The sequence below is a fragment of the Mytilus edulis genome, chromosome 9, assembly GCF_963676685.1.
Source record: "Mytilus edulis chromosome 9, xbMytEdul2.2, whole genome shotgun sequence".
Lineage (NCBI taxonomy): Eukaryota > Metazoa > Mollusca > Bivalvia > Mytilida > Mytilidae > Mytilus > Mytilus edulis.
In genome coordinates, this window is record NC_092352.1 from 71682911 (window position 1) to 71704951 (window position 22041).

The 22041-nt window shown below is 32.3% G+C and overlaps 1 protein-coding gene across 3 annotated transcripts; it reads right to left on the bottom strand.

Moving 5' to 3' along the window:
• Nucleotides 1-1060: 1060 nt before the first annotated feature.
• Nucleotides 1061-20810, bottom strand: LOC139488944 (cytochrome P450 10-like). 3 transcript variants are annotated; one of them, XM_071274929.1, is made up of 10 exons: nucleotides 20276-20499; nucleotides 16661-16871; nucleotides 15830-16070; nucleotides 15245-15423; nucleotides 13490-13676; nucleotides 12487-12670; nucleotides 8286-8452; nucleotides 5001-5082; nucleotides 2159-2374; nucleotides 1061-1430 (listed from the first exon to the last, which is right to left on the bottom strand). In XM_071274929.1, exons 1-10 carry the CDS (start codon nucleotides 20276-20278, stop codon nucleotides 1317-1319), a joined length of 1584 nt encoding a protein of 527 aa, XP_071131030.1. In that variant the 5' UTR covers nucleotides 20279-20499; the 3' UTR covers nucleotides 1061-1316. The 3 variants fall into 3 exon arrangements, with proteins under 3 accessions (XP_071131030.1, XP_071131032.1, XP_071131031.1); XM_071274931.1 differs by lacking the exon at nucleotides 20276-20499 and adding an exon at nucleotides 20568-20810 and having other exon boundaries at nucleotides 1145-1430; XM_071274930.1 differs by having other exon boundaries at nucleotides 1145-1430; nucleotides 20380-20494.
• Nucleotides 20811-22041: the final 1231 nt, after the last annotated feature.

Consider the following 22041-nt stretch of genomic DNA (forward strand, 5'->3'; position numbering starts at 1 on the left):
TTGTTGAATTTGTGTTTGATAATTATACCATTTTCACACCTTGCAAGATGTTAACTGCCCAATTTGTATTTCTTTTTTTTTTATTCTGCTTATACCTGCTGTCTTTTAAAGCTATAATTTCTTCGACAGAGACTTTTAAACCTTTTTTGTGGTTTTGGATCTGGCTTTTGTACATGTGTTGAAACTGTTTCTGTACTAGATAATTTATCTGCAGGTATTTCTACGGAAGGCATTGGTACAGGCACTTCTTCCAGTTCAATTTCGTTTTCAAACAAGGCTTCCAAAAACAGAAATGGATCGCCGAAGTCTGACATTTCTGTATCTCCAATGTTTAAATTATTGCAGACGAAAAATGATTCACGTGAAAATTGCCAAACTATGATTCACGCAAAAAATGCCAAATTATAATTCACGCGAAAATTGCCTAAATTTGTTGCAATTTATTCTAAAACATGTCAGTAAAATTATGTACATTACAAGAAAAAATGTCTAACATATTTTTATTTACATTCATAGAACAAGTAAAACTTGTTTGTTTACTTTTGTTTTAAATACCGATGCCACATTATGAAGTTTAACTTTTTAAACTGTTCATTGTTATTTTAATGAAAAAAGCACAGAGGACTAAGTTTGTGATATATACATGCATTGGTTCAAGAATTGGAGAAACATTATTTTTTCCCACTCACTCGTTTCATATGACTTTAATTTATAAAGGGAAAACAAAACTTTCAGCCAATTCGGAGACGTGTTACATCCAAAAATAATTACATCAGATGTATCTTTCATTATTATACTTTATTTTGATTGGCGAACTGCAATTTCGCGGCATTCTTCATTTCAAAATTAATTTAAAGATACATGATGACACATTTTAAAAATAAAAGGCACAGGTAAATAAAAGAAAAACTTGATAGTAATAGTGTTTCATGATCATATCGAAAAAAGTAATTATAAGTATTGAATGCTTGTTTTAGTAATGTCATAGGCTTGTAAAAGCGTTAACCGTGAGTTCATTTTTAGAATAAATCGCTACCATGTTTCATACAAAATATACTTCGGTCAGCGCTTTTACACCCCAATGAATTTAGAAAAGAAACATTCAATTCTTAAATAAATTATTCATAAATAGGGGGAAGTGTGTGATATTTGTCAATTGAAAGCAATACTCAAACAAAACGTTATCTAAAGGACGATAAACAATTTTCAACTAAAATCAACAATACATTAAAGTAATTGTCTCGTATACATGTACTGTTAATTTTTTTGTACATGTATTTTCAAAGTAATATTGTTTCGACTGTTGTAGTATTGATTCATCTTTTCTTGAAATAAAGTGTAACTTTCTCTGATGGCGTCCGAAATAGTGTGTAGTCAGATTTGACTTCTGTAACTCCTGCAGGCAATGATATTTCAAAATTCTGTAGAATCTGCAAAAATAATATTTAAGTATTTACATGTACATGGTCTTTTCATATAAATCAGAGATTATTTTCATTGGTGATTTTATTTGAAGACTTAAGTTTTGAAATAATATTCAGTAAATGATAAGATTATCATTTAAAATAAATTAAATCTTATATTTAAGAATATTGTTCCCGCTGGTTACATGTATATTCGTTCACGGAATAAGAACATATGCTTCCCTTTCGGTTACATTAGTTTACGGAGTAGATACATATACTGCTTCCCTTTCATTGACATTGGTTCAAGGAATAAGAATATATAATGTTTCGTCAAAGTCGGAGTCAAAACTCAAAAGATCTTAACTGTATTCAGGAGAAATGTCTAAACAAGTAGCCCTAGTACTGAAAAAAGTAAAATCGCATAAAACTACTGAACTCCAAGGAAAATTCAAAAAGGAAAGTCACGAATCAAATGGCGAAATCAAAAGCTCAAACACATCAATTGAATTGATAACAACTGTCATTTACCATTCAGATTTTTTTTTTAAATGTTCACAGTGTACTTTACATCATAAAATTGAAAACCGTGAACAACAATGACCCAAACCTTCAATTTAAACTTGTTTTAGCTGGTTATTCTGCTTCAATAGACTATTAGCAGTGTCCCTTTCTCTATAATATTAATATCTAAAAACGACAACTTCTGAACCAATTTCATGGCCTATCAGCTGAGAAACAAAAGTCGTAAATACCTTAATAACTGCTATAAATATTTCGTTTTCTGCAAATCGTTGTCCTAAACAGCTTCTTGGTCCATAACCGAAAGGAGTATATGCAAATGGAAAATTTCGACTGATGGCCAACTCTCCTTCTGTGTCTCGAAGCCATCTTTCTGGAAGATACTCTGTTGGTCGTGGAAAAAATCTTTCGTCATTAGACATCAGTGCACTGTTAACGACAACTAAGGTCTAAGAATGGAAAGAAAGCATTCCTAATTCACAAGAAACTAAAAGGAAGATAACTCCGATTTTTAAAGATAGCTTTAACGTTAACAATGCCTTCATTTATATTTTTAGAACAGATATTAGATTTCTGCACCTTGCAAAAGATATGTAATTTTCTTGACAAGTGTATCATCATTTTGTGCCTTGAATATCTGAGCATATATAACATCGATAAATTACTTGAAATGTTCATGAATGTTCATGATGTATAGAATGTTATGATCAATGCACTATATTTTTCTTGCTTTCATCTGAATTTCCTATTGTGACGGTATGAAAAAAGCCGACCTTGCCTGATGACGTCACATAGAAAGAACACATCTGTTTGTAGATCATTCGAAAAGAAGGAATACGTTTGCCTGCGTATTGTTTGAAAATTATTACAGAAACAGATTCTACCACCAAATCTCTTGTAATACGATATATATCCACTCTCGACAATTAAATTTTATAAATGTTTAAAACGCTCGGCCAGCCTCGTGTTTTAAATTTGAAATTTTAACTGTCTCGAGTGGATAAATATCGTATTACACTCGATGCAGTGGTAGAATCTATATATATTTGTTAATGATAGGTTATGGATTCGTTATAAATATAATATCAAAGTGTGCAAAAAACACTTTACTGGAATCTACGTATGCAGTGGTGAAATAATTTCTTCAGTATTATAATTACAAGAAATTCGTTTCATAATATTTAAAGTGATATGAAACCTAAAATTAAAAAAAAAGATGCATATGTATTTTTACAACATAATGAAGAGTTGTTTTTATTGAACTTATGTACACATACTTTTTTTCTGACAAAAATTCTTTAATTTGTCCGCATTTAGAAGTTTACTTTTTTAGTTGCTCGCTTCGCCGACATATTTTCCATATTCAAAGTTACCTTAGCGTGACGTTGATTGTTACTATAAAGTGACAATCGGTTAACTACAGCTTCAGAACACGACAATTAATGAACTGTCATATTTTCACTTCATAACACATGTATCAGAGAGAGAGAGAGAGAGAGAGAGAGAGAGAGAGAGAGAGAGAGAGAGAGAGAGAAATTACGATTATACGATATCTTTGCGTAAAAAATGATAAAATCGTGTACAGAAGATTCTACCACCAAATCTCGTGTAATACGATATTTATCCACTCTCGACAGTTAAGGTAGATTCATGGTATACCGCCATCTTGGATTGTACAATCACAGTACAAAATCGGTTTAGTTCTTTGCCCAAATCAGCAAATTTGGTAACAGATTTGCAATTTAATGGTTAGACAGTTTATTTATATAAAGAAAACTTGTTAATTTATTGTATTATTCAAAATATTTTAACAAATATCAATCTTTTTGGTTTTTGAAATCATTTTTTTCAAATGAGCCATTTAAGGGGCGATAACTCTTTAAATTGGGCTAATAGGGAATTTTTTTATTTTTACTTGTGGCAAGAAAACAAGTTCGGTGACACCCTGTTTTCTTTTTATTTTTTTAAATCATATTATGAAACCTATCTTCACATAATCTATTTCAAAATTCTATCTCATAGATTTTTTTGTATGCACTCTTATGTGTTTTTTCATGAACAAACTAACCAAATTTAGGCAATTTTCAACGACTCATAGCTTGAAAAATAGCACGGTGACCCATACTTTTTATTATATTTTTGAAAAAGGCATAGTAAAATCTTCATTTTGGCAAGTTATAAGAAAATTCTGTCTCAAAAAATATTTACTTATGATCTTCCTTAAATTTTAAATATTTAAAACGCTCGGCCAGTCTTGCGTTTTAAATTTGAAATTTTAACTGTCTCGAGTGGATAAATATCGTATTACACTCGATGCAGTGGTAGAATCTATATATATATATATATATATTTGTTAATGATAGGTTATGGATTCGTTATAAATATAGATCAAAGTGTGCAAAAAAACAGTTTATGATATATACATGCATTGGAATAAGAATTGGATAAACATAATTTTTCAACAGTCACTAGTTTTATATGACTTTAAAAAATATTGAATATTTTATATATTTCTTATAATAGCTCTGTTCCTAGAATCTGGTATTATATATGCAAAGACTTGTAACACAAATTCGGCACTATGTTGCCCCAATATTGTGAAAATGGAAACGTCATCATGTGAGCGATGTAAACGTAATAGACACAAGAGTGTATACAATGTTTAGTATATAAACATTACGCTGGCACGATAATATTCATATTGACTTGTTCGAAAGTATTTTTATCCTTGCATGTCTCTTAGAGGTCCGTTACTTTAACATAATATACCACGAATTGTAACCTAGCCCTGGCTATTAATTAACTCGTATATACATACCAAGTCAGGAAAATTGCCATTGTTATATAATAGTTCGTTTCTGTGTGTGCTACATTTTAGTGTTGTGTTTCTGTTGTGTCGTAGTTCGCCTCTTATACTTGATGTGTTTCCCTCAGTATTAGTTTGTAACCCAGATTTGTTTTTTTTTTCTCAATTGATTTATGAATTTCGAACAGCGGTATACTACTGATGCCTTTATATAGAATTATTCTTTAGTACTTGGACTCTCAAAGTAAAAGAAGCCCATTTTCACTCACATCTTTTGGAATCTCATATCCTCCAACTTCAAGATCTGTCTCTAAATATCTTCCAGTACCACTAGATAAGGGAAATGTTTTCCTGTAAATAATGTGCCAATTTATCAACATTAATGCCAAATATAGTGTAACAAGTCAATGACAGTAGTGGTAGAGAATGTTTGAACTTATTAGTAGACTTATTATTTAGTAAACATATATGACAACCAATGAAAGTGCATGTAATTTAGGGGAGGGGATAATAAAAAGTGATGGAAGATAATAAAAACACAAACAACGGGACAACTAATAACAATAACGTTCGTCTTCGGTTTTATAGTCAGAAGGGATATCGCGAACTTTCGTCTACCTAACGTACGGTTACAGATCTGTTAACCGTTTTACTTTCACGTTGTATCGAGGAGTATGGTATGGAGTATCCGACCGTTTTAAGATTAACATAGCTGTCGCTACTGCCTCTGGAGATTTCATTATTAACGGCGATGTGTGTGGTGGTGTACGGATTAACTAGGGATCATCTAGATCAAATCCCTCGTCTAGTCCATCCGACATCGCTTGCCCTTGTCGTTGGATGGGTGTAGATAGTATTTGCAATGGCATGCCTTCCTGGGATTACCTTAGCCGATGTTGCCTGCACCCACTGGTCATAACGCTTAGCGTTCAATTTATCTGTAAATTCCATAATGATTTGACCAAGAAGTGAGTTGTGTTGTAATGTGGTAATTAATGAAAATACATGACAGGCAACGAGGTAACTGATTAAATACTCTTTATAAAATCAACTTAAGACTTACTTATAAATATGTACTAATTACCTAAATATCAAAAGTATACAGTCGCAAATGAACATTAATGGCAAGCAATCTAAACATTATATGACAAATAATGTTGGCAACTAATAAACATGGTTGGCAAATAATGTGAGTAAATGATGAACATAGCTGGCACATAATGTGAGTAAATGATGAACATAGTTGGCAAATAATGTGAGTAAATGATGAACATAGCTGACAAATAATGTGAGTAAATGATGAACATAGGCAAATAATGTGAGTAAATGATGAACATAGTTGGCAAATCATGTGAGTAAATGATGAACATAGCTGGCAAATAATGTGAGTAAATGATGAACATAGCTGTCAAATAATGTGAGTAAATTATGAACATAGCTGGCAAATAATGTGAGTAAATGATGAACATAGGCAAATAATGTGAGTAAATGATGAACATTGCTGACAAATAATGTGAGTAAATGATGAACATAGGCAAATAATGTGAGTAAATAATGAACATAGCTGACAAATAATGTGAGTAAATGATGAACATAGGCAAATAATGTGAGTAAATGATGAACATAGTTGGCAAATAATGTGAGTAAATTATGAACATAGCTGGCAAATAATGTGAGTAAATGATGAACATAGGCAAATAATGTGAGTAAATGATGAACATAGCTGACAAATAATGTGAGTAAATGATGAACATAGGCAAATAATGTGAGTAAATGATGAACATAGTTGGCAAATCATGTGAGTAAATGATGAACATAGCTGGCAAATAATGTGAGTAAATGATGAACATAGCTGGCAAATAATGTGAGTAAATTATGAACATAGCTGGCAAATAATGTGAGTAAATGATGAACATAGGCAAATAACGTGAGTAAATGATGAACATAGCTGGCAAATGATATGAGTAAATGATGAACATAGTTGGCAAATAATGTGAGTAAATGATGAACATAGCTGGCAAATAATGTGAGTAAAGGATAAACATAGTTGGCAAATAATGCGAGCAATTTATGAACACATAGTTGGCAAGCAATTGAAGACCAAAGATTTATTATTTACTAAAACTAAAGGTTAAATAAAATTTTGTCAGAACCTTGAAAGCAAACCTTAGACACTGGATGTGTATTGTTATAAAATTGCTGATAAAAGTGTTTTCTTAGAGAAACGGGTTTTACCAAAGAAAGCAAATTTCGTTATATAATTAAGATTCTGGAATCTTAAAAAAAATAGCCAAAAGTCAAAACAGCAGATAAAACATTTGTTTAAAAGTATTAATTCATGTGATTAAGTTTATCAACTTTAATTTGCTGTTAAAATTTTCATCTGGCTTGTACATGTGCATTTCTCTATTTAAAAAAAATCTATTAGAATATGCAGATCTCATACATCAATTTCTCATTAGTGTTAAACCTAGAGATTTTAAAGTATGAACGTGACCAGAACCTTAATATTTCAAGTGAACATTTAGGGGCCGTTTCTAGCTGACTATGAGGTATGTTAATTTCTATGTCATTTAGTCTCTTGTGGAGAGTTGTCGCATTGACAGTCATACCACATCTTCTTTTTTATATATTCATAAAGGCTCTTTTTTGGACTCTTTATAGCTTGCTTATCGGTGTGAGCAAAGGCTCCGTGTTGAAGACCGTACTTAATCATGTTAACCTATAAATTGTAATATTTTTCTTTGACAAATTGCAACTTGTATGGAGATTTGTCACATTGGCACTCATACAACATCTTCTTATATCTATGTATAGTATGTTTGCATTGTGATCGCTTTGTACTATTCCCTTTCTGGTCTTTTATTTTGCATCAATACAGAGGTTATCCATTAATTTTCAACAACAGAGATTTCCTCTGTAGCACATACCTTAGACTTTCCTTGACACATGCTTTCACGTAAGACATCCGTGCAAGATGTTCTTTCATTATATTTGTATTATCATACCTTAGACTTTCCTTGACACATGCCTTCAAGTAAGACATCCGTGCAAGATGTTCTTTCGTTATATTTGTACTATCATACCTTAGACTTTCCTTGACACATGCCTTCAAGTAAGACATCCGTGCAAGATGTTCTTTCGTTATATTTGTACTATCATACCTTAGACTTTCCTTGACACATGCCTTCAAGTAAGACATCCATGCAAGATGTTCTTTCATTATATTTGTACTATCATACCTTAGACTTTCCTTGACACATGCCTTCAAGTCAGACATCCGTGCAAGATGTTCTTTCGTTATATTTGTACTATCATACCTTAGACTTTCCTTGACACATGCCTTCAAGTAAGACATCCATGCAAGATGTTCTTTCATTATATTTGTACTATCATACCTTAGACTTTCCTTGACACATGCCTTCAAGTAAGACATCCGTGCAAGATGTTCTTTCGTTAGATTTGTACTATCATACCTTAGACTTTCCTTGACGCATGCCTTCAAGTAAGACATCCGTGCAAGATGTTCTTTCGTTAGATTTGTACTATCATACCTTATACTTTCCTTGACACATGCCTTCAAGTAAGACATCCGTGCAAGATGTTCTTTCGTTAGATTTGTACTATCACCAACAATTCTTTGTATTTCTTCATACAGCTTTTTCTGTTTGTCAGGATACAGGCTTAGATCAGTTAGTACAAACGTCAGGGTATTGGCGGACTATTATCAAAAATATAAACAAATAAATTAATCAAATTTATTTTTTAAAAATCGCCTTTTCAGACCGAATCAGATGAATTATGGGTAAAATTTTCAAACGCGTACATCAGAACGTTATGATTGACTAACAAATTCCTAACAATGGAAAATAAACCAATGATTCGAAGTGATTTTTTTTTAATTTAGTTTGTATAGATTCCGAAACTACCAATTACATAGAATATCAATTAAGGTCAAATAATTGATTTTTAATATGCTTTCTGAAATCCACTTTTCAACGGTAAATGTCATCTTCAATAGTGTACACATAACACGTAGTCTTGAGAGCTTGCATCCATGAACTAAATATCAAAGGTGAATGTAAAGGATAATACAGCTTAATGTTCTGGACCAAACCATGTCACAAAATCATTGTACATGTGGTCAAAGTTCAATGTCAAATGAAGGTCATGGTATGTCACATATTGTCTTATAGTTAAACACCATCATCGAAAATATTTTAAGTCATTAGGAAAACAAAAAAAATAAATGATTGGGATACAAATCAACCCTGCTAGGTGGCGTCTGTTTCCTGTCAATCTTAAATCACAAAAAAACTTGAGACAAGACACATATGAGACAATATATCTGAAAATTTCTAATTACCATGTTCCATCTTTCACCAGCAATTCTTTTTTTATTCAGGCATCAGTTTGGAAAATTTTAAGTTTCAGTATTAACTAGAGTATACAATGCACCAACTGCACCCAACTAAACATTCTTTTTAATATTTCTTCTAATAAAATATTAATTTGAATGGTCAACCTCACCCCTCACCCCCACCCCACCCCCCCCCCCAAAAAAAAAATCATGTTGTCCCAAGGTGACTTCTGTTTCCTTTCAATATTAAATCACAAAAAACTTCATACAAGACACATAATATTTTTTTTTAATTCTGAGTCCATTTTATTTCTTTGGTAATTTATTATACAGTATCATATAATATTTTTTACAACCATTATAATATTAAACTTTCAGTTTAAACATATTTTCTTTGCAAAAGTAGCAAAAGGGATTGGACACAAGTTATAACAACATTAGAGACGTCCTCTCCCAATATAAATATAAACACAAAGTACATTAGATATTGACGAAAAAACATAGTAAGAATGCATGTAATACATACTACAGACGAAAATTAAAAATGAAAATAAAAATAAATAAATATAATAAGGAATTATAATGAAACAACTGGACTGGAGTGAAAGTTTGTAAAGTAGAAATTTAGAATGTTAATTGATTGTTTTGAATCTTTGTGTTATTCTGATATAAGATTGAACGGACTTAAAAATGTCTTTGTTTTGCTGAAAAGAAAGGTCACGGTCACCAGCTAATAGAAGCTCAATGGATATAGTATATCTTTCTAATTTTGATAACAGTATTTCTCTTGCTTCGTTGTGTAAAGCGCACTCTAAAAAATAGTGTATACTATCCTCAACAGGGTGGCCACAGCTGCATGCGGGACTGGGTTTAATATTAACACGATGTAAATCTGAATTTAAAGAACTGCACATATTTCTCAAACGTGACTGTATGAATGATATTAAGTTTTATATCCCCACAACTGAAATAGGAAGGTGGCTGTATCAATTTGGACTTCATCTTTCGTTTAAAAATATTTATATTTTTGGACGTACGTATGTCGGGGGGAAGGCTATTCCATTCAATAGTAGTGGATGGGGAAAAGAATTTTCTAGTTATGTCTAGTCTATAACTGGGTACTACATAATTATTACTATTTCGTAAATCGTAGATAGATACTTGACCAACAAGCGGGGGCAATAAATTACAGAGATAATCAGGGGCAGTCCCATTATGTAAAGAATAGAACATATTGAGCTTTCTGGACTTTCTTCTGTTCACAAGCAATTGCCAGCCAGTTTCAAAATATATAACTTCCCGACTAGCAAACACGGGCAACCCAGTTACTAACCTCCCTTCTTCTAACTGAACATGTTCTAAATTTTCGGCTTCTTGTTGAGTACAACCATCCCATAACCCACATGCAAATTCCATAACGCGTCTTATAAAAGTTAAATATATACGAGCAAGATAATTTCTATTCAATACATATAATATGTCAACTTTTTAAGAACATTTTATCTTGTGCTTGCACACTTTAAAATGTTTTATATGTGTGTATGGAATTTGCCATTGGAATCAAATCCATAAGTGTTTATGACAGGAGGCAAATTCTACTGATTGGTTTTGAAATTCTATTTCAATATCATCTGGGGAAGTATGGCAGGAGAATATCATAGTCTTTGTCTTATTAGGGTTAAAATTAATAAGCCAATCTTTAGACCATATTGAAATTTGTTCTAAATCGCTATTTAAGACATCCTCTATAGTGTAAGGGTTATTGCTGGAATAAGAAAGAGATTTATCATCAGCAAACAATCGAGTTAGACTTGTCAAATTATCAGCTATGTCATTTACATAAATAAGAAACAGTAGGGGACCTAATACAGAGCCTTGCGGAACTCCTGCATTAGTATTATCAAAAGGCGAATAGGCATTTGAAACAAAAACGCTTTGTTTTCTATTTGAAATATAACTTTCAAACCATTTATACAGATTTCCATCAACACCGTGCGTTTTTAGTTTTATTAAGAGGCCACTATGCCATACCCTATCAAAAGCTTTCGAGATATCACATAATATAAAAGATGTTATACAGCGATCATCAAGTGACATGCATATCCTATAGTAAATTTCTATATTAGCTGGTAAACAGCAGAATGACCTGGAATAAAATTTGTATAATAACTTGTTTGCTATTAAGTGATTAAATACATTTTTAAACATAATTCTTTCAAAAACTTTACCCACTGCTGATAATAATGAGATTGGTCTATAATTGGAAATCAGTGATTTGTTTCCGGTTTTGAATAAGGGCATGACAATAGCCGTTTTCCATTGACTAGGAAACTCTGCCTGTTCAAATGACAAATTAAACAACAATGATAAGGGTACACTGACAGTTTAACTTGGTTTTTTTAACATTTGATGACTAATTACGTCATTACCTGATGCCTTTTCCCAATTTTAAAGTCTGCAAAATATCAATGACTTGATTTAAGTTTATATAGAAAATATCAATTTTAGAATTTGACCTAGTCAGACATTCTGGAGATCTATCATTATTTGCATTTATAGTAGATATGGAACAGAAATACTTGTTCAATTAAAAGACATGCTTTATCGTAATTTTCAGTGACTAATTCGTCATTTTCATTTTTAAGTTGAGTGATATGAGTAGAATTACCCGATGTCTTAACTAATTTTTTCATTAATGACCAATACGATTTAGAATTACCAGATGCAAACTCGTCCAACAAACTATTTGCGTTTAAGTAAAATTTATCTTTTGTGTATCTTAAGTTTAACTTCATAGAAACCAGGTATATCCTGAAATGTACATGTATCAGCTTTCTGCATGCTGATTTTCAACATACCTTTTAAATCCCTCTAAGGAAAAAATGACCTTTAAAAAGAGGTTCCCCAAAAATAACCCCTGGTTTTCTGGAAATCTTAAATTAGTATATTACTATGGAGCGCATTAATCCTCTATTTTTACAAACTCATAGACAAGTTTTTGACTCAAAATGGTCCAAATATATTCCTCTTTCACCAAAAGTTTTAGGTCTGCAAATTGGTTAGTTTAAGTAAACAAGGACACCAAAAACCCTATTTTTGTCAGAGTATGGCTACTTAATGTTCTAAATTGGAGGGAGTAATTGGTGGTCTGACACCTAAACGAAAAACAACAACCGATATACAGCACCTTCCGACAACCACAAAATTCCGGATTCATGACTTGGTACAGTCTCATACAGAATGTGGCTGGGTAATACATGTTTGCGGGTGCCGAAACCACCCCTTTCTTGGGACAGTGCTGTAACAGCCTATTGAGTTCCCGTGTCTGATCATAACGGGTGTTACTGGTTAACGCATTTATTTCATGACAAAAGTACATGAGTATAAATACTCACCGTTTCAATTCCAGCACCGAATAGAGTGGTAACCATGCTAGTTGCTGACTCCTCTGTTACTCTTGGGTCGGATAAAAGTGAGTGCAAGAAGTTTGGCTCTTCTTCAAGATACTTTTCGAGTCGTCCTTCATCTTTCATTTTAGTAAGCAATACTTTCTGTGAATCAATTAAGTCCCCTGCAATTCTGAAAAAAAAATAATGTAAGCAATTGTTGATCTTGTACAAGTTAAAGTAACTTTTTTTCTATCATATAATATTCAACAAGCATTGTTATTTGTTCGCACAAAAAAAAACAGAGTCAAAGAGAGATAAATAAAATACAAAAGTCAAGGTCATGTATCAGTAGAGGGTTATGTCAAATCAGCTTCAGAATGTTACACTGGAACTAAAAATCGAAAAATAAATCCGTTTAATATAAAAATAATAAATCTGAAATATGTTATACTACAAATGTACATGTAGTTCCTTCAAAATAGACGTTAATTAGTAAAGAAAGCACATACATTTTTAAAATCGTTCTTAAAATATCTCATTATAAACAAAATGATCAAATCTATTTAGAATAATCCTCCAATAATATTTCAGGAAATAGAAGATATAAAAGCATCATAATTTCAACGAGGATTCAAATTCGAATACAAACTTTCACAGGACACTGTAACAAGGCCAATGTATTTTATGTTCCTCGACATATTTGAAACATGTCAAGGAGATGGAGCAGACTGTAAAAAGAAAGCAGTGCGGAAAAGGTTGTTTTCATACAACAAAAAATAAATAGATATATGAAGATGTGGTATGAGTGCCAATGAGACAACTCTCCATTCAAGTTACAAATTTAAAAAAAAAAGTAAACCATTATAGGTCAAGGTCACAATATTACACAACACCAATTGATATATGCATACATACATGTGACATCATCAAACAAAAATTTTATGCAAAATCCAAATCGTGACAGTCTTGCTCAGTTACCACTTGTCAGATAAGAAAAAAAAATACGTACTTTGTGAATTCAAATGTCCTTTTTTCATATTCCTGATAGAATTTTGAATCAGGAGTCATATGACTCTTTCTTGGTCTCATAACTGAGGTTCCGAGCATCTCAAATAATTTTCTGACATGGACAGCCACTGGGTTGTTATCATTTTCCATACAGCCAAGTCTTTTATTGAAACATAACATTCCAACACCTTAAAACAGAAAAAAAACAGTATAAATTACATGTATTTTTGACCACCGGACTTTGTTTGAAATTTTAGATTTTTTTGGTACAGTCAGTAGAATGTTAAAATATATCAATATATATAGAGATTGCTTTTGATTTGTAAAAGTTAAAATCAACTGAACGGTTTCAATGACTCAAAAGTAAACCTGGAACATGTATGTCAATATACTGACCGACTTTAGAAACGCAACACTAGATTATTCTTTTTACGTTTTTGAATGACTGTGTTACGGTGAAAAGCAATAACAAAAACCACAATGATTGTCAGAAAGGTCAACTAATTCTGCTCGATATGTTTTGGGTTCTGTTTTACACCTTCTGATTTTGCCTTTGTCCCACCCATAACAAGGGTTTTGGCAATTATGCGGTTAAAACTGTAGGGCTTTAAATGGGTTTTTTTTCTTTTTCAGACGATTCTTTTGCAGTTTAGTTGATGGTTAACATTTATGGCATGAATTTGTGTGCAATGGCATTCGGCAATTTGACGTTGCGGTCGTAAACATGACGTTGCGTTATCAAATTGTATTGACGTTGCATTGTCACTACATGTTGATGTGGTCATTGATGGTCATCAACAAATCCAGTCTACCTGTATCGTTGTCGGAAGAACAGTAAGACGAGTTTCTGAAGTCAATCTGTATGTTTGTCGCATGTTCACGATTTCCTGTTTGCAGTATTCTTAAGGGCTGACTTAGTTTTTTATTCCTCAGTATTTGCAATATAGAAATGCAACATTTTAAACTGATTTAAGTGTAGCTAAGGATTGAAAGAACTGTTTCACGAAGCAAAAAAAAACTGAAAATAATCTTTTATGGGTCCCAAATTTTGCTTTAAGAAATTCGTGCGGCTTTAAAAATCCGGTATGTTCAATAAACACAGGTAAGTCAGATGTTGATTTTTTCTAAAGAGAAAGATGTATGGTAAGTATGAATAGTACAAAAATGTAGTTGTATGAGAATCAAACATGATTTGGTAGAAAAAATCAACAAAATGAGTGTTGGGTTTTTAAAGTCAGTCAGTATATTATGTGTTGTACTCATTTAACATGACCAGAGTAAAATAACAAAAGTACTGAATTCCAAGGAAAATTTAAATCGGCATGTTATCAAATGAAAAAATCAAAAGCTCAAACAGATCAAACGAATGGAAAACAACTGTCATATTCCTTGGTGCAGCCATTTCCTCATGTAAATAATGGTGAAACTATGGTTGATGTGAGTTGCTACTTAAAAGATGGTAGCCGGATGCGTCGATTTTTGCGATTAAACGTTTGAAATAAAGAGGATTACTCGAAGAATGCAATTACGAGACCGAAAACGCGAACTCGGGAAATGAAATTATTCGTGTTTTTTTTTTGCGTTTTTTCGTGATTTTGTCTTCGCGTTGTTGCGTTTTTGGGGATTTCGAATTTTAAGTATTCGTCTTTTTCCTTAAAACATACAAGACGAAATCTCGAATTTGGCCGCATCCGATTTTCATACGGGTGTCAAAGAATAAAAATAAAAAAATAGTTATTCTTAAAATTATACAAACTTTCCGTCGCATAGTTGAGCAAATCTGTAAACAAATCTTCAGTTTTGTCTTTCCTTCCTAGTTTCTCAATAAAATCGTCGGTAACTTTTTCAATTAAAGGTACGTAATTCGCCACAACAGCAGGTCGCAACATCTTTTCTTGTGTCGGCTTTCTTTGTACTTCCCATTCTTTTCCGTCCCTGTCAATGACAATAAAAATAAATAGGGAAAAAAGCTTTTTTTCAGAAGGGAACAATCCATTAAAAAACAACTGTTTGTTTCAATTTTGATTAAACATTCTAGAAGAGAACTTCATCAATTTCATGCCGTACGCACGTTTTAGGTTAACAGTTTTATTTGTTTTTCATATAAAGGGTGATGAATGCATATCAGTCTATTATAGTACGCAGTTGGAAAAAAAAATGTGGTATGATTGCCAATGAGACCCATCTCCACAAGAGACCAAAATGACAAACAAATTAACAACTATGGGTCACCGTACGGCCTATGTTTCTTTTTCATTGGTCTGAAATTATTTACGTATAATAAGTAAAAATATATAAAACAAGAGGTTAACTGTGATAAATAAATGTTTAAAATACGTACAGTAACGCCAATGGTTTTTGGAAGTTGTTTTTCTTTGTGAAAAAGTCCATCAATTGTAGTTTAAATCTCCTGTGTTCTTTCTCTGGAGCTTGGAATAAAGTTTTAGCGTAGTCTGGATGACCGACCATAACAATAAAGTTCTCTCCCTTCCCCATGCTGATGTTTTGTTTATATATGTCACCGTGCTTCTGCTTCATCGTCGTGTAGAATGACGTCAGTGCCGGGCTCTTTTTTGTAATATCTTGATTATGGAAAAAAAAACAGTGGCAAAATTAAATTTGAAGAAAAAGCTCACACTTTTTTATGGAAGTATAATTGGTTTTTTTTTGGTTGTTTTTTTGTATTTTGATTTATATGTTTAAGTTTATAATTCTCTGTGTTTTCTTATTTACTATATTAATATACATGTAGTTCCAAACTAGAGACTTGTGTTAATGAGTAAAGATTTTAGTTAATAATTCATTTTGTGAAAGTGGTGGCGCCAAAATTGAGGTGCTGTGCTCAATCGTTGATAATGTTGCAATCTGCATACAATTAGACTATGGTACTGTTAGAGGACTATCATAATGGCTTATTTCAATTACATTTTAAAAAGTTATATGTAATACAAATTGTACTCCAAATAATTTCATAGAAGTGGTACGTTTCTTTAGTTGTTGAGTATAATTTATATACTATGTATGTTCTTTTGATTTTTGGGTGTTATAACGTATTTTTAAGCACCACATTTAGGCTATATCATGGCGACCAATTTTATAGGTGGAGGAAGCCGGAATGCCCGAAGAAAACCACAGACATTCAATTATTGTGTATGTACATTTGTATACTCACATAAGTATATGAAATAAAACATTGATATAAAACGTGGTCCTGATAGTGCCTCTGGCATCTCACTGAATGGTTTGACAGAATGTGTTGGTTTTGTTCCCTCATTTGTTGTTGTTGTTGCAGAAGTTCGACGTGTATAACGTGAGAACACCTTCGCGCATGATTGGCGGTTTATTAAATGTGGTGGTCTAAACTTGTGTAAAATAGACATTTTCTGTAAAAAAAAACGAAAGATATTGTATGAAATATATAACATAATGGTGAAAAGACTCAACATAGATACCATGATTGTAATTTGAAATTTTATATTTGCGCCAGACGCGCGTTTCGTCTACCATAGACTCATCAGTGACGCTCGAATAAAAAAATGTAAAAAAAAAGCCAATTGAATAACGAAGTTGAACAGCAGTGAGGACCAAAAATTCCTAAAAGTTTTGCCAAATACAGCTAAGGTAATATAATCCTGAGGTAGAAAATCCTTCGTATTTCAAAAATTCAAAGTTTTGTATGTTAATTTATATACATGTATATATAATTATGAACATATCAATAATAACCTAAGTTAACACTGAATCACGTGTTTCCTGGATGTTTACTTCTCCTGTGTTTTTTTCTTTGATTTTACCCTGTCCAATGCGACTTATCTTCGCATTTCAATGTACACCGATACTGTAACCAACTAATTATCACGACTTTCATGAATAATACGTGTCGCGAATATAAATCGTCGCGATAATCTAAAACTTGGATTTTACCTTATACTAAACTACATCAAGTAAATTTGATAATCGCAAAATTAAAACTCGACGACATGAGCTAGAAAGGGCTACATGAGAAATAAGGTATCCGTAAAAATAAGTTGGTATTACTATACAGCAACTAACTTGACGGTTATTACTAACGGAAAGCAGACACTGAGTTCATTTGATCAAAACAAAAGACAACCAAAGACCAGGTTCTTGAATTGAAACATGAACACGAACAATTAGCGAGGATTCATTATTTCTAAAGATCTCCACCTACTCACATTTTCACTATTTCACCTCGATGAAAAATGTGAAAAATTGATATTAACGTTCAGTGGCAAATATAACATGCATTTCAGGACAAGATCTCCACCTTCTCATATTTACACCCGATTGGTATGGTAATAAATTGATATTACCGTTCAGTGGTAAACATACCCATAACAGGACAAGATCTACCACTTTTCACCTTTTAAAATTTCTTCTCGATGAATATGGTAATAAACTGATATTAACGTTTAGTGGCAAACATATGCATATTTAACATGACAAGATATCAACCGTTTCATCTTTACATCTCGATGAAAATGGTACTAAACTGATATTAACGTTCAGTGGCAAATATAACAAATGCATATCCTGACACGACCTCAACCCTCATATTTTCAACTTGATGAATATGGTGATAATTAGTTTTTTAACGTTCAGTGACAATTTTAACATGATATATCAGGACAAAATCTTCACCTTGGCACTTTTCCCCTCGAATATGGTAATAAATTAATAATAACGTTCAGTGGCAAATATAACATCCATTTTAGGAGAAGATATCCATCTTCTGACCTTTTAACCCTCAGTGGAACATATAAATAGCATATGACGAGATCGGCCCTTTTTTTCACTTTTCACCCCGATGAATATAGTAATACAATGATCTATAATAGGACGCAACGTCAGATATTGCTACCATTTAGTGTAACAGAAAAATGACGTTAAATTGGAAACGCGCTTTATCTAATTCTTCCTGCTTTCCTTTTTGGGTAAATGCAAAGTATAACACACAAGTATAAATGCCGTGTGAATTCAATCAAATATGATTTTATAATTAACATAGGATATTCAATTTTACTGCTAGTAGTTATGTGTTTTTAGAGGAATATTCCTGCATTATATATTCAACCCGAGTATGATTTTATTCAAGCAGTGACATACAATAGCTTATACTTAGGATACTGAAGTTTTCTTACTTTTTGATCGTCTTATAGATGTGTATTTTTGTAATATGTGTGCATGATTTCGTTTTGTTGAAATCGAAACATTTATATTTAGTGGAGGAAGGAACACGCGAATGCAGTTCATGCCGTCCCTAGCATATTACGCTTGTGGCGACGTCAAATTATGATAACGGACAATTTAAACTTGCAAGACATTTTCATTAATCCGTGTTTTTTATAGATAACCATGTAATCTTAATGCTATTTGGTGTACCAACTTCAACTTTGAAAGTACTTTTTATTCATATAGATATCAAAACCGAAAAATAATCTTCACGAAATCAAATCTCTGTTTTTTTTGGCCGTAAAAGTTTTGTGAAGGCATGAAAGTTTAACTCGGACATTTCCGCAAGACATTGCAAATCTATTGTTTTGAATTGAATATGTAGCTCAATTTATTTTTCCATTCGAATTTTGGGAGCTAACACTTAGTACAAAACGATCGTGCTTACAATTTAATGAATTGTCTGTCAAAATTTTATTTTTGAACTGAAATGTTTCAAGTTTCCAAATTAAATTTCTCCGATGGGACATTTCCGTACATCATATTCTTTTGAAAATATGTATGCAAATTGTAAATGGAGACAGCCATGTTAACCAATACTGAAATATATCACGTCATAGAATGTTCATGCAAAATTTCGAAGAGTTGCGTGAACATTTCGCGAATTGTTCGAGTTTTATGTTTCGAGTTTGTTACATGGGAAAACGCTAAGTAAAGTTTTTTCAGTTAATCTGTGTCTTCCTTAAGCCTATGAATATTATATTTTTATTCTTTCTCTGTCATAATGTGAAAATTTAAGAATCAATCTTTATTTTCATGTATAATTTGAAATATTCATTTCAGCATTTCTATAAAAAAAAATTGTGGCAGTAGCAATATCTAACGTTGCGTCATTAACGTTCAGTGACAAATATAACATGCATATATCAGAGCGAGTATTTGTATTGCGTGATCACGCAAATACGCAGCTTATCTAGAGCTCTGAATTCACCTTCTCCCTTTTTCACCTCGATGACTATTCTTGCCGTAATAAATCGATAATTATATAAATTCAGTGGCAAAAATAATAACTTGGTTAATAAGTATTTAAATATACAAGCTGTGACTATTTTTAATAATGTTCTTGCGTTTGATATCTATGACCAATTATAATTGAGTGATATACACATTTAATTGTTTAACATGTTTAAGGTCAGTAGTGTGTAGGTACACATGTTACAATGTATGTAGGTGTGCAAAATTAATGCAATATGCACGTATATTTATTGAGGTTCTACAGAATGTAAATTAGACATGTTAGATAGTAATTTCCTAAAACTTCAAAAAACCGTTGCATGTTTCACAATCCAACGTAAACAAATCACTTCCTTATTAAATACCTCCCCCTTTTCTCCTTGCAAAGATGGATGATTGCACTCAGGCGCCGGATCCAGAGGGGCGGGGGTTGCAACCCCCCTTTTTTGGACGAACAATGCATTTGAATAGGAACATGTAGTTGGAACTCCCCCCTCCCCAGCCCTTTTGTTCTAGGAACCCCCCTTTTTAAAATGGCTGGATCCGCCCCTGGAGCTATGCCTTAATTACTTGTACTCACCATAGCAATGGATATGATGATTATTAATAAGCACAGGGATCATATATTTACTCCATAAAAGACATTATCAATGCACATATTTCGTAATCAAAAGATTTGTTTACCTTTCGTCTTGATAAAGGTATTTTCGATCTATTTATTCACCTTTTTATTTCTCTCTGAGTTATTCTTAAGTAGCAAGATAACACAGTACGTCACTTACTACATACATTGATTTTTTATTTACTGCTTTTAGAAAAACGTTTTTTTTTAAATTATACTCAACTATTATATGTAAAATTCTTTGACAAACCTGTACAAGTAAAGTATCATGTTATCCTGGTTCTATCTTGAGAGAACATGCAGTACGCAGCGTTACTGGTACTTTGGTATGCTTGCCAATGGGACAACTCTTTCCAAGGGACCAAATAACGTGCACAGAAATTAACAGCGCTTTAATAGGTCACCATGCGGCCTTCAAAAATGTGCAAAGTCCATACAGCATAGTCAGCTATAAAAGACCCCGAAAAGACAATGGTTAAACAGCTAGAGGTATAGGGGAGGGTTGCGATCTCATAAACATGTTTAACCCCGCCGCAATTTTGCGCCTGTCCCAAGTCAGGAGCCTCTGGCCTTTGTTAGTCTTGTATGATTTTTAATTTTAGTTTCTTGTGTATAATTCAGAGTTTAGTATGACGTCCATTATCACTGTACTAGTATACATATTTTTAAGGGGCCAGCTTAAGGACGCCTACAGGTGCGGGAGTTTCTCACTACATTAAAGACCCATTGGTAGCCTTCGGCTGTTGTCTGCTCTATGGTCGGGTTGTTGTCGCTTTGACACATTCCCCATTTCCTTTCTCAATTTAATTTTGTTGATAAGGTTGCGTGGAAGTGTGTTGTAAAGAGTTGAAAAGTCAAAACTGTAAATATAATCAAAGGGACCACCAAAAGCACGTAATTTATCCAAAACATCTAAAGATTTGTTTATACTCCAAAATAAAGTTAATTCCACTATTTTCATATAATTATATATATTATTACAAAAGTTTATGTTAAAGGGAAATTCCGCGATTTTTTACTTATCATCTAATTATGTTCATCTTAACATAAAAAACACATTTGCAAAGTTTTAAATTTATATTCCTTCTAATAACGGAGAAAATCAAGTATTTGTAACTTTTTTGGTTGAATTCTCGAGTGGGTCGTGACGTATTAGCCCGATTTATTGAATTCTGGGAAAAAATAAAATCTGTTTAACTCTTATAGCTTATCGACAATATACGTAATTAAAAGCGCACAGCTGACGAATGGTCGTAGTTATTAACCACAATATAATAATGAACGAAAATGAATATGCATATACCGTTTTGTATTCATTGAATTAAACTCCTATAAAATTATGTCTCTGTCTCTAGTAAATGTTTTTGAATAAATTTAATTAATTATTGTTGAGATTTTATTCATAAAATATTTATTGAACATTTTTACTATTTACTTGTCTATTTACCGTTATTGTTTTGATAATCATTTCAATGCAACTAATGTGTGAGCAGAGTGTGTATATTATTTTGTAAAGGTCACTGTATATTTCTCGGCTTGAGGTCAATTCGTTTACCTTGTAGCTATTTAGCCGCAGGTGTGAGTTCAAGCGTACACAGGTATAAATGTTGTTATTTGGAAAGGATATACAGAAAGGATTAGAAAGAGTATGATGTCACGATGTTAATACACTAAGATTTAATACACGATGAGAATAAAGATTCAATAATTAAATTGTGTAAATT

What these genes read in the sequence shown, in the direction of transcription:
- LOC139488944 (XM_071274929.1), bottom strand. An exon ending in GATATGAGATTCCAAAAGAT is followed by an intron (nt 2,375 to 5,000) that starts GTGAGTGAAAAT and finishes TTCCATTCTTAG; the next exon opens with ACCTTAGTTGTCGTTAACAG. An exon ending in TATTTATAGCAGTTATTAAG is followed by an intron (nt 1,431 to 2,158) that starts GTATTTACGACT and finishes TTATTTTTGCAG; the next exon opens with ATTCTACAGAATTTTGAAAT.